The 13,665-nt window shown below is 34.4% G+C and overlaps 1 protein-coding gene across 2 annotated transcripts; it reads left to right on the plus strand.

Moving 5' to 3' along the window:
• Positions 1-1,120: 1,120 nt before the first annotated feature.
• LOC125203303 (putative disease resistance protein RGA1) lies at positions 1,121-7,073 on the plus strand. Of its 2 annotated transcripts, none has more exons than XM_048101618.2 (3): positions 1,121-1,238; positions 2,584-2,665; positions 3,683-7,073. In XM_048101618.2, the coding sequence occupies exon 3, from the start codon at positions 3,731-3,733 to the stop codon at positions 6,842-6,844; it is 3,114 nt and encodes a 1,037-aa protein (XP_047957575.2). In that variant the 5' UTR covers positions 1,121-1,238; positions 2,584-2,665; positions 3,683-3,730; the 3' UTR covers positions 6,845-7,073. The 2 variants fall into 2 exon arrangements, with proteins under 2 accessions (XP_047957575.2, XP_047957578.2); XM_048101621.2 differs by having other exon boundaries at positions 1,127-1,238; positions 2,581-2,665.
• Positions 7,074-13,665: the final 6,592 nt, after the last annotated feature.

Below are 13,665 nucleotides of genomic sequence, written 5' to 3' on the forward strand. Positions count from 1 at the left end.
TAACAACAATACATAGTGGTTCGATTAAATTATTACATTATTAATACGTAGTGGCTTGATTAAATTATTAAAGCGTAACAACCCTACTTTAAGGATCGATTAAATTATTAAATCGTAACAACCATACATAGTGGCTCGATTAAAATATTAAAACGTAACAACCATAAAATTTCTCATTTCTCAAAAAGGAGGGTCATTTCTCACGTGGCTTTTCATGATTGACTATTTGTTTTATTTATTTTTATTTCCCATTTCATTGTAAGTTCTTCTTCTTTTTTTTTTTTTTATCTTTTTTTATTAATATAATTCTCAGTAACATTTTATACTTATACAATAACCAAAATTTCAATATTATGGAGTAATAGTTTATTTATTTTAATAAAATTTATTTTCATTTTATTTATTTTGCGTAACTTTATAATACCCCATTTGTGTAGTAAATAATGATAATTTATTAAATATAAAATATGAATAATTTATGTCATTTTATTATAATTTTTAATATATTAATATATTATTTCAAATATTAAGACATGACTAGAAAAATATTAAGTATATTTATTATTTGGGTGAAAAGTCAAAGAAAATATCATATTTAATACTCTCTCCGTTCCAACTAAGTTGAGTTGTATTCCTTTTTGAGATGTTTCATCTAAATTGAGTCATTTCCTTTTTGACAAAAAACAATATCTAATTACTCATACTTTATTGCATCATCTACTTTGCCATCTCTTAATTTTTTTTTTACTTTATTCATCTTTCTTACTTTCTAATACAATTTATTAATTTCCATGCCTAAAAATTTGAACTCAATTTAATTGAGACGAGCAAGTACTTGAGAGTGAAAAGTTCAAATATGCTGTTTGGAGATCATCTATGTTCAGTCTTAAAGATTAGAAACGGTTTGCATAACTAACTTTTTTTTTATGGGTAAATAAACATAAATTTAAGTCCTACGATTGAGACATGTTGGCATGTGATGATTAGGTTTGATTTTGGCGTACCAGTTCAATAAAATATACTTAATGTCTAATTAATTAAATTTGATGAGTTGTTAGCCGGCTGGCTGTGTATTAGTATTAAATTTCAAGTAGATGGGAGAGTCCCTCTTTATTCACCTACCCTTAAACTTAATCTCTGTTACTAGATTTCCTTTAAAGCAACAATTTCACCAAAAAAAAGAGCTCCAAAACATACGTCGTCGTTTGCTGCAGCGCCTCCACTTGCTAGCCGTGCAGGTAAGTCGCATTGCTCCTTTTAGTCTTCATTTTTTTGTACTGAATTTGCAATAATCATGTGTTAATATTAATTAAAGATTATATTCAGAGGTGTTAGGTATAACCATACGAGTATAGGGCAAGAATTTCTTTTAGTGATGATAGTGATGCAAATATTTATGTCTTTCTGTTTGTTTTACTTTTTTTCGGAATTGAATTTGAGATTTGTTCGCCATAGAAGTTTTAATGAGGTCTGGCCTTGAGGGATCGTTTTGTGTTCTCCAATGTTTAGGTTTTGTTTCTATGACATGATCATTTGGCTTCTTTCTATTGTGTAAACAATAATTTTATTATAATAGAGCTACTTAACTCAGAAGTCGATATATAAAATGATCCATTTCTGCTTTGTGTCGAAGAAGAAGAAAATAGGTAAATGGATGAAAAGACTCTATGCATTGAGAAGGAACGCACTTCAAAGAAATTAACTAACAACTTAAAAAATAAAAAAAATAAATAATAAACAATTTTTCTAACATATACTCCCTCCGTTCCATAGTGTGGAATTGGTTGAATAAGTTAATGGATTATGAGTCTCATTTATATATACATTAATTTTATAATAAAATGTGAGTAGAATTGGTTGGTGGAATGTGAGATCTACGTACCACTTATGGTAAAAGTGAAATGTGACTCTTATTATGGGACAGACCGAAATGACAATATGTGACACTTAATATGGAACGGAGGCAGTAATTCGTAATTTTTTAAAATTAAATTTACAACTGAGTTTAATTGTAAACAAATAATTTTGAAAAGAAGAATGAAAATTAAAAGCGCCCTATTCCCTAACACCTTAATTAGTATAAACGAAATAATACCAACTAATTATCTAAGTAGGATTTTATCACTTGTCTTGCATAATTGCATTCATTCAAAAAGAAGAAAGGCAAAAAATATTAGTATTTATTTATTTTGGATAAATTTATAATATAAATGTACTTTTCAGATAACAAAAAAGGCTATAAAAAAAATCCAGAGACTATCTATTTTCATACTTCAAATATTAGAGACTGTTTGTGTATTTCACTCTAATTATAGTATGTTTGTTGCCACGCTTACTAAGGATGAAAGCGTTGACAATTGAACCATGAGGGCATCAGGGCATGTGATTAGATTTGAAATTGGCGTAATTGATATCTAATGATGCTCTAAGTAATTAATAATGTTGATGAGTTGTTAGCCGGCTTGCAATGTATTAGTATTAATTTTCAAGTAGATGACAGAGTCCCTCTTTATTAAGCCACCCTTAAACTTAATCTCTGTTACTATTTTTCCCTAAAGCAACGATTTTACCTTAAAAAAGCAGCTCCAAAACGTTCGGCGTCGTCGGCCAGCACCGCTCGTTGTCACCGTTGACCGCCACACAACCATTGTAGCTAGCCGTGCAGGTAAGTCGCACTCTCTCATTGCGACTTATTTGTACTGAATTTAAAATAATCATGTGTTAATATTAAAGATTATATCCTGAGGTACTATTAGGATAACATATGAGTATAGGTGCAAGAATTTCCTTTATTGATCAATTGCTCATTATTATTGTTTTGTACAGTAGTAATAGTAGTGATTCATTCAATCATAGTGATGCATGGTTCAATGCTTTAATTAACCTTCAATTGAACCGGTCAATCCCGGCTTAAAACCGTTGACCAAGGTGTTGAATGAACCCTAACCGCAAAAGCCAACTATTTTGTCCGGTTATGGTTCCGGTTCTAAAATTTTGGTTTGTGAATGGTCGCCTTTGCCAATTAATTAAATCTCTAAATTATAACGTAACTTAATACTTTAGTCCAAATCATATCGAGAAAAAATCTCTTAATTACGGCCGGCCACCATTGTTGCCGGCCGTGACCAAATCAAAGCCGACGCTTCTCCATCTAACCAAATCATTAATCTCTCTCTCTAATTTTCTACCAAAGAATTGTGTTTTTTTTTAATAACCCGACTCCTAGAGTCGCGTAGTATGCATGAGGCTCTAGCTTTCTTTCTTTACTTCCTCTCCACTTGCCTCTCCTCAATTATGTTCATTTAATGTCTTCTTCTTCTTCTTCTTCTTCTTCTTCTTCTTCTTCTTCTTCTTCTCCTCCTCCTCCTCCTCTTTTTTCTTCTTCTTCTTCTGCCTCTCCTCAATTATGTTCATTTAATGTCTTCTTCTTCTTCTTCTTCTTCTTCTTCTTCTTCTTCTTCTTCTTCTTCTTCTTCTTCTTCTTCTCCTCAATTATGTTCATTTAATGTCATGGGCTTCTCCTCCTCCTCCTCCTCCTCCTTTCTTCTTTCCTCTTTCCGACCATTGAGAAAATGTTGTGTTGCCGAATTTGTCAAAAAATGAAAAAGTAAGAAAACATATGAATTAAATTTTATTAATTAAAATGAGAAAAGAACTGAATATTAATTTGTCCCATATACAGCCAAATATATTGGATTAAAGAGAAAAAGAGGAGCTCCAAATCACACAAATGGCGGATGCTGTTGTTTCAGAAGTGGTGGGGAGAATTGCAACTATGTTAGAAGATAAGATTCGGTATGAAGTCAACTTGGTGAGAGGCGTGCAGAACGAACTTGTTTATCTTTCCAAGAAGCTCAAGACGATCCAAACATTGTTGGATGATGCAGAAAAGAGAGGAGTGAAAGAGAATAGTGTCAAAAGTTGGTTGAAGAAGCTCGAAGCTACAGCCTATGAGATGGAGGATATTTTGGATGAATGGAACTATTCTCTTCTCAAAGATAAGATGGAAGCTTCGCCTGAGCCTGAGCCTGAGGGAAAGATAGGATGCTCCTTCCTCAGATGTACTTGTTTATCTTTCAATGAAATTTCTGTTCGTCGTGATATTGCCAAGAAAATAGAAAATGTGAAAGCTACGCTTGGACAGATTTACCAGGAGAGGAAGGACTTTAAATTTGTCATCTCTCCGCCTACAACTGATCCAGTGCCAGTGCCTGAGTCTCACCGAAGACAATCCACATCTTCAATTGACTTCAACGATGTCCATGGGTCGGGCATATTTAAGAAAAGGGATGACATAGTGGCCAATATGACGCTTAATGGTGGTAATACCCAAATTCTATCTATAGTTGGGACTGGGGGACTTGGGAAGACGACCCTCGCCAAGCTTATTTTTAACCATCCCCACTTCGAGAAGGATTGGTTAAAAATTTGGGTATGTGTCTCAGATCCTTTTGTTGTGGCTGTAGTTGCCAAAAATATTGTTGAGCTTGTGGGGACGGAAGAGATTCCTCCAAATAACGACCAACAAGAGTTAGCACTAAAAAAACTAAAAGCATCTGTTTCAGGAAAAAAGTTTATTCTAGTCCTTGATGATGTTTGGACAGAAGACGAAGACAAATGGAAGGACCTGAGAATCAATCTCGGATATGGTGCAGCAGGTAGTAAAATTCTGGTGACGACGAGAAACGAAGGAGTAGCCAAGATGATGGGTACCTTAGACGATGATATCTATCACCCAAAAGAGCTTAATCCTGAAGATTGTTGGTCATTGTTGCGTGCCACATCTCTTGCAGGAAAAAGCAAAGAGGAATGTGAAAAATTTGAAAACGTGGGCAAGAAAATAGCTAGCAAGTGTAAGGGATTGCCCCTTGCTGCAGTTGTTTTGGGGAGACTTTTGCGGTTCAAGGATTTGGAAGAGTGGAGACACATAGAGAAGAGTGAAATTTGGCAATTGAATAACGAGGAAGTCAAGCTTTTTCCCCATTTGGTTTTGAGCTACAACGAATTGTCCCCTGTTCTCAAGCGTTGTTTTTCATATTGCGGCGTCTATCCTAAAGATCACCGAATTCATGCGGGGACTCTTATAGAAGAGTGGATGGCGCAAGGTTTTCTAGGCGCTGATAGTGGAAATGGTGCAGTAGAACTCAAAGGGCGAGAGAACTTGAGAAATTTAGCAATGCGTTGTTTGATTCAAGACATTGAGAAAAGTGAGTCGGGGGAGCAGATAGAATGGTGTAAAATGCATGATATAGTACATGATTTTGCTCTATTTCTTAGAAAGAATGATAACAAAGAGGGAAGTTGTCAAGCTTGTGATTCTTCATTGGTTTCTCATGTCCAAGAATATCGTAGTCTATCTTGGGACTACGAACCTCCAGAAGACGAAGGAGACAGAAGCTATCAAGTTTGTAATTGCATGAAAAGTCTACGGGTGTTGAGAATTAAGAAAATTAACAGATGTATTCCAGTAGGAATAGAAACGTTAATTCACTTGAGATGGTTGGAGGTTCGTGATGTTGCATTGTCAAAGGATGACCTCGAAATTATATGCAGACTTTATTTCTTACAAACTCTTGTCTTATCACAGTGCAAGCTAACAGAGATACCACGAGAAATTGGGAATTTGGTGCAGTTAAGACAACTTGATTTAAGTTGGAATAAAGAATTAAAGGAGTTACCAGAGAGAATGTTTAGTTTGGTTGAATTGCGATCTCTCTCCTTAGCAAGGTGCTCCCTAAAAGAGATTCAGAAAGAAATTGAAAATTTGGTTAAGTTAAGACATCTTGATTTAAGTCGGAATGATGGAATTAAGGAGTTACCAGAGAGCATTTGTAGTTTGGTGCATTTAAGACATCTTGACTTAAGTCATAATTGGAGAATAAAGGAGTTACGAGAGAGCATTTGTAGTTTGGTTGAACTGCAAATCTTGAATATTGAATACACTCATCTCAACTGTTTGCCGAAAGCATTAGGTGAGTTGAGTAATCTCCACACACTGAAACTGTGCGACTTTAAAGTTGGAAATCAATACAACAAATTGGTTTTTCTGAAAACAATATACCATTGCCTTACCGGATTTCTACAATTGGATTTCTACTGGAGTAGTATGAGTGAAATGGAGGAATTGGTCGAGGATGCTCGACAAGCAGAGTTACAGACAGTCCTTCAAAAACTCAAATCACTCAATATATGTTTCAGTGGTAAGATGAATGAAATGGAGCAGTCATCATCATCATCATCAATGTGGATGGAGATAGTAGAAGCTCTCGTGCCTCATCACAGCTTGAATATATTGGTAATCAGGGAATATGAGGGCTCCAGGCTTCCGCATTTGCTGTCATCACCCCTCAACTTTATAAAAGAGATTCACCTGGCTTGGTTGAGTGAGGTGTCATCATTGCCGGCTATGGGGAAACTACCTTTCTTGGAAATTCTTCAAATTACAGGTGCCAAGCAATTGATGTTTGTCGGAAGGGATTTTTTAGGAATAGAATCTTCATCTGATGTTGATGATGTTGTTGTTGCATTCCCTAAGCTCAAGAAACTTTCATTTCATTCCTGCGACAAATGGGAGGAGTGGGAGGACATAACGGCGGAAGAAGAAGAAGAATCTGCGGCCATCTCCATCATGCCATGCCTCACTGAGTTGACTATCGAATATTGCAAGGGTAATTTGAAGAAGCTGCCGCATCGCCTCCTGCATAAAGTCTCCTCGTCTTTGCAGTACTTGAGTATCTATGAATCATCAGAGCTACTAAAAACATACAGAGATGACAAGGAAGGTCCAGCTTGGAGATCCATATCCCAGCATAATCCCACACTTGAACTTTTCCCATCGATCTAATGCAAATATTGATGCTTTCTGTTTGTTTACCTTTTTTTGAGATTGAATTTGGGATTGTGATCATTATTTTCTGCTTTATTAGACGGATACTCTTTTTCCTTCATGGTGTTTTTCCCTTTGGGTTTTTTCGCCAAGAAGGTTTTAATGAGGTCCGGCCTTGAGTGATCGTTCTGTGGTCTCCAAGGTTTAGGTTTTGTTTTTTAATGACATAATCTTTGGCTTTTTTCAATTGTGAATTTAGTAGAGCATCTTCTCTCAAACTCCGATCAAATACATGGAGTGAAACTCGATTGCTTAAATACAGATTAAAAAAATGATCCATTCCTGCTTAGTGTTGAAGAAGAACAACAACAAAATAGGTAAACGGAAGAAAACAAACTATGCAAAGAGAAGAAAACAAACAAACTAAACCATTCAATTCTGAAAAAAAAAAACAAAAAAAAACAAAATAAATAAATAAATAAATACAAGTATGACCTATTTATGTTCAATAGAGAAATAGTAGGTAAGTACTATGTAATACTCCGTCTTCCCATTACAAATAAAATGTTTTCCTTTTTAATTTTTTTTATTAAAAATAAAAAGAATATCATCTCTATTTTTATCAATTTTCTAACTTATAAAACAAAACTACGTATATATCAAGGATAAAAGCGTTGACAATAGAGTGAACATGCCACTTACTTTGAATTTGGCGTACATGTTCAAATTTCAATAAAATTATAAATGAGGAACCATTAGGAATAAAAAATTACATTATATTAATTTTAATATATGTAGCCCTTTTTTTTAACCTGATTTGCTTGGCTAGTTCGAAATAAAAAAGTTTATGGTTAGTGTCATAAATTTATAATCCAATCAAATTTATACCTATATAATTAATCACATGTTATAATTAGTTAATCAGTTTACAAAACCAACAAACCTAAAAATCATATACATTTTCTTAATCCCTGTGAGCGAACACAACTAAGAAACATAATATGTTAGCTTGCCCTAATTAATCATACAACTATGTAAAAATTCATGTGAGATAAGATGCATCATACTCATAAATAATCCCAAGTTATGTCACTACGTTGTAAGTACTTCTTAATTAATTTAAATTACTAAAATAGCATGATCCTTTAAGTGTAAACACAAACATGTGCCTCTTAATACACAAAGTATAAAAGAAGACATAATGTTTATGTTATTAATCAAGTACTTTTAGGCATATTATTTTAACAAGCTTAAGTAAAGTAGTACTCCCTCCGTCCGTGAATAGGAGTCCCGTTTTTCCATTTTAGTCCGTCCGCGAATAGGAGTCCCGGTTCATTATTACTATGAACGGTAAAGAGACCCCACATTCAACCAACTCATTCTACTCACATATTATTTAAAACTAATATATACAAGTGGACCCCATATTCCACTAACTTTCTTCCACCCACTTTTCTCAATATTTCTTAAAATTCGTGCCAGATTGAAATGAGACTCTTATGTGTGGACGGAGGGAGTATACTACTACAATTTTTAATTTAAAATTAGCAAATTATTAGCCCAAAAGCCCAATTATATCACCGCAGGAAAAGTATGCTGCTACTGTACACCAATTTGTTCGAAAATTGGGCTTTGTCGATGGCCCAAAGAGGAAAACTTTTGTCGGCATTTCGACAAACATTTTATGGGCGTCTTAAAGAATTCTCATTAAAAAAAAACAAAGATATATGACTATTCCCATGTGATTGATGAGCTGTTTCCACCCAATTAATTGACCGTACTTGTCATATTAATGAATGAAGATAAGTTATATCACTGATATGAAATGTGTCTCCACTACTTTTTCAATTTTGGATAGAGACATTAAAGTCTCCAATAATTGAGGCCAATTTATTAAAATAAATTTTTAAATCATTGATTAATTATTAAAGGTATAAGAATGAAATAATATTTGAATATTAATTAAAATAATAAATTCATGTACTACTATTTCTTAAAACAAGCTTGATTGGTCAGCTATAATGTGACTCCATAATTTTATTTTATTTTTGGAACATTACAGGCTCATCTCCATTTACTATCTATGCTTTCAAGTTGAGTTATATGATGATAAATAGAAAACTCGAGATGAAAGAGAATATGTATGAGATATTGTAGATTGGATACTATTTACCATTTTTCATAGATAATAATATATGAGCTTCTTTGTAGAAAAGTGTTGGAAAATATTTTAAGAAAATTTGTTAGAATTCTAAACTTGGAATAGATTGGTTAGATTCAATTAATCCATAGAAGTAATAATTAATGTAAAATTTTTTAAATTAAATTATTAATGAGAAAATACTACTAGTATAATAATTATGCTACAAGATTTGAACTTTTCATTTAAGATTTGCTTGATAAGTGGTGTAGTAATTAAAAAGATAGTAGTACTAATTAATACTCCCTCCGTTCTATAGTAATGGATGCATTTCTTATCAGCATTGAGATTAAGAAAAATTGTGTTAGGTGAGTTAAGTAAAGGTAGAGTAAAGTGGAAAATAAAAAAGGTAGAGAGATGAAGAGAGAATAAAGTAAGAGAGAGTAAAGTAGCTGTGGAAAAATGTGTTGACTTTTACTGAAAAGGGAAATGATTCTATTACTATGGAACGTACCAAAAAATGACTCTATTACTATGGAACGGAGGGAGTATGATAGTAGTGATGATAATAATAACTAAAAATAAATCATATAAATAAATATGAATTATGTCGATCACGTAGCTATAATAATTAATATAATGATGACAATAATTAATATTAGTTTGTATTTTAATTATAAAAATAATACTCCCCCGTCCCCTAAAAATTGATAAAATTATAAATGACACGAGTTTTAATGTGCAATTGGTAAAATAAGGAAGAGACGAGAAAAAGTAAGCGAGAGAAGAAAAAGATAGTGGAATGACTGTTAGTGTATTGTAGGATCAACATTATAAATTATGTGTACGAACATTATTTGTTGATAACTTTCCCTATTTAGACTTTGTCTAATTTTGAGGAACGACCCAAAACGATTAAACTAGTCTATTATTTATCAATTAATATTTTCAGTTGGTCCCACAAATATTCATTTATTATTGATAGTAAAATATTAATTGCTAAATGCGTGACCGACAGTTTCATGTAGCTTGGAACACCATCACATGCTCATGTAATGTTCGTCAATTTATAGGGCCCATATTCAATGAAATGAAAATATTGTATATGAACCATTAATCAATGTAGTAATATTAAGTACGGTCTTATCGAAGTGTTATTTTTATATATTGATACTTCATATGTTCCCTCATTTTTTTTATTTTTTTTTGAAAATAGGTAAAAAAAAAAATAGTTTAATGCAGGTTATATTTTTATAATATTATTATTTGTTTATAATAATTATGAATAAAATGAACTAATGAAATGTGAGGTCCAATTTCTACAAAAATTTAAAATAAAATAAGATAGTATTCATTATTTAGGGACCACCTAAATAAGAAAATATGAGTGATTACAAAATCATAGAAATTAAATATAATTAATGAAATCTACTACTCCCTCCGTCCCGCTTTAGCAGTCCCATTGACTTTTCTGCACTCGTTTTGTAAAAATGATAAAAAATAGTTAAAGTGAAGAAATAATAAAGTAAAAAAGAGAATAATGTAGATAAGACTCTTCTCTATATTATTCTCTTTTTTACTTAATTATTTCTCCACTTTAACTATTTATTATCATTTTTACAAAACGAGTGCAGAAAAGTCAATGGGACTGCTAAAGTGGGACGGAGGGAGTATTTAAAAGTGATTAAAAAATCATAAAAATTAAAATGAAAAACTAAACGATGTTTTCAATGGCCAAAATCCATCTAGTAGCATGACGTAGCGATAAATTTGCATCATAATATATGTAGATGTATTTTGTGTAATCAATGCACTCCTTGTTTTGCAGTACTACAATATTTCGCTGCAATTTCACTTCGTTTCTAATATTGTGTTGGTTGTTGGCAAAAATGCCTTAGAATTTCCAAGCTAAAAATCCCAATTGATGTAGTTTTATCCATTATAGACAGTTTGAGTTGCAAAAATATCATTTTAACTTTTTTCAGTTTTACTTTAAAATTTAAATAGCATAATCTCCTTTTACTTCTTTTGCAAGTGATAGGATTTATGGACATTACAATGGGGCGCCCTTGCGACGCCCTAAGCCCCGCTCTATGCATCGCCATATCAGCATTATATCCTCCGCCCCTTCCACCTGCAGTGGGGCGGACTATAGCCCGCCCTAAGCGTCCCCTAAGCATTTTACTTCTGTTTTGTATTTATATTTTTATGTATTTACTTAATTAAAAAAAAGTTACAAAATAAGAAATAAAAAAAAGAACTAAATTAAATAAAAAAAAGGAGGCTAGTCTAGAGTAGTCCCAACTTGCGGCTGAGGCCATCGATCATCCGCTGGATGGACTCGATTTGAGCCGGGTTGGTTGCCTGCATGAGGGTGGTGTGTGCGTCCAACAACGTCCTGTAGTCGGAGGAGGCCGCCAAATCCGAGTAGGCATGGGCCGCAGTCGAAGTCGCGGACGGCGTCGAACTCGGGGTCGGCGATGGGGCCTGGTCAGGCGGCGCGGCGGAGGAGGATGTGGCCTTGCCCTGCCCTTGGCAGCCTTGATGCCAGGGGGACGTCGGGAGGACATCGGTGTGCCGGAACTCTCATCCTCGAACGCCGAACTGTTGAGGTCCATTGGAAACGTGCTACTATCACTACTTGTATAATCAGTGAAGGTGCGCTTCGACGCCCTCGACGCCCTCCTCCTCGCCGCCATCGATGGGGGAATCACACCACCAATGAACTTCTGCTTGTCCCTCAAGAGCGACCATGACTGGTAGTGCTTAAATTCGTCGTACAATGAAATGTACGAATGCATCGCTTTGTCCCGCACATGCGCGAAACTCTCGCCACTGCCCTGCTCCCTCTCGCACTTCTCTTACTCCCCCGCGAACAAATTTACCTGCTTCTTTGTTTGATCCCAGTGCTTGCGGAGCTGCTCCCCGTGGCGCTTGAACGCGTACGCCGGTTTGGCCGCGTTGTATTTCTCAGCGATGCGCTCCCAATACGCAATCACCTTCTGGTTGTTGGCGTACACCGGATCCTCCGAAACATCAATCCAATATCTCGTCAAGACGATGGATTCCGGGTAGGAGTAGTTCGTCCTTCCCGGGGCGAACTCTTCACACACCTTCGTTGTAGGCAACTTCTGGGCTCGTGCCTTGGTCCGCTTCTTCTTGGTGGCGGACCCAGACGCGGCGGCGGCGGAGGGGCGGTGGGGAGAAGACTCCATGTTGGACAGCCCGTACGAGTCGATGCTGAATGGCCGGTATTCGTCGGGCAAGAAGCATTTGCTTGAAATAATCTCCGGAATCCATTTTGCTTGAAATGTAGAAAATGTAGTGTGAATTTGAGAGTGAAGTGAGTGAAGACGAGAGGAATATATAGGTTTTGAAAATTTAATAAAATTAAAAAAATTCGCGTCGCATCGTCCGCGTCGTCCACAGTGGCGGACGATGCGACGGACGATGCATCATCATCGTCCGCCCCATTGCGGATGCCCTCATATAAATACAAATATACGATGATATGTTGATGATAAAGTGTGATCCGAAGAAGCATTTGTATCACCATATAAAGCACTAACAACCACAGCTGTATATGTCCTTTTTATTGTTTTTTTAAAAAAACAACATTATTCAAAAATATTTTCTTATACTTATCAAATTACTACAAATAAGTACACTTTTGTGTGTATTTTACTAACCTACTTTTATTTATAGCTATTTATTTATTAAATTAACATGAACATCGCCAATATTAATGATTTACATGTAATTTAAATTTTGGTGCATATTTATGATGCTAATTAGACCTTAATCATTCATATTTATAGTTTTCTTCTTTTCCAATCATGTAACTCATGTTATTATGATTAATTAATAAATTATATCGGTGTAGATTCATTATACCCAGAATTATTCAATATTATAAAAGTTTAAAAATTACTATACGATACATGTGTATCACGAATCTAAAAGAGACTTTAACTGGTTACCTAATCATGGAATTGATGTCACTACCATCAATAATGTCACTACCTCAAGAGATATAGTTTTATTTTATTCTATGTGACTACTTTTCTAATAATGTCATTTTCATCAATAATGTCAATATTTGGTTGGTTGTGGGGGCACTACCTCAAGATAAGAATGTTGATAAGAATTGGTTGGTTCCTTTGTTCATTCCTCCGAACTCAAACATTATCACTATTATTACCTTAATTAGAAATTTCCATGTAGCTCCAAATTTTATCGCCCAAACATTTTGACAATTCTTGGCTTCTCACCAATCTTTGTAGAAATTGACCTAAAAAACGCAGCTCCATCACTCAGAATCACACATCCATACAGCCCTCTATCCCGCACCGTGAGTCGTCCGCCCCATTGCTCCCGTCATCGTCCCCGGCGATCGGCCATCACACAGCCACAGTGCAGTTAAGTCATGCTATATATGTCACTACTATTTTCAGTCTATTTTTACCTTTTTTCATTTTAAATTTGTGACAAAAAGATATTTATGGGCTACCTGAAATTGTTTCACAATGTATACAAAGATAAAGTTATTAATTTTGATTAATAAGCTATTTTATTTTCATTCTTTTTGTCTATTTTTTGCCATTTTATTCATATGTGAAAGATTAATTATAAACTTTTGTTAACTTTTTAATTTTAAATTATTAATTGGTTCTATCTTATCTATATCTTAGTTAAGTAG

The sequence above is a fragment of the Salvia hispanica genome, chromosome 6, assembly GCF_029641045.1.
Source record: "Salvia hispanica isolate PSC_SH4W2 chromosome 6, Shi_PSC_v1, whole genome shotgun sequence".
NCBI classification, from domain to species: Eukaryota; Viridiplantae; Streptophyta; class Magnoliopsida; order Lamiales; family Lamiaceae; genus Salvia; species Salvia hispanica.

Coding starts and splice junctions, on each gene's coding strand:
- LOC125203303 (XM_048101618.2), top strand. CDS start 3,731: ATGGCGGATGCTGTTGTTTCAGAAGTGGTGGGGAGAATTGCAACTATG.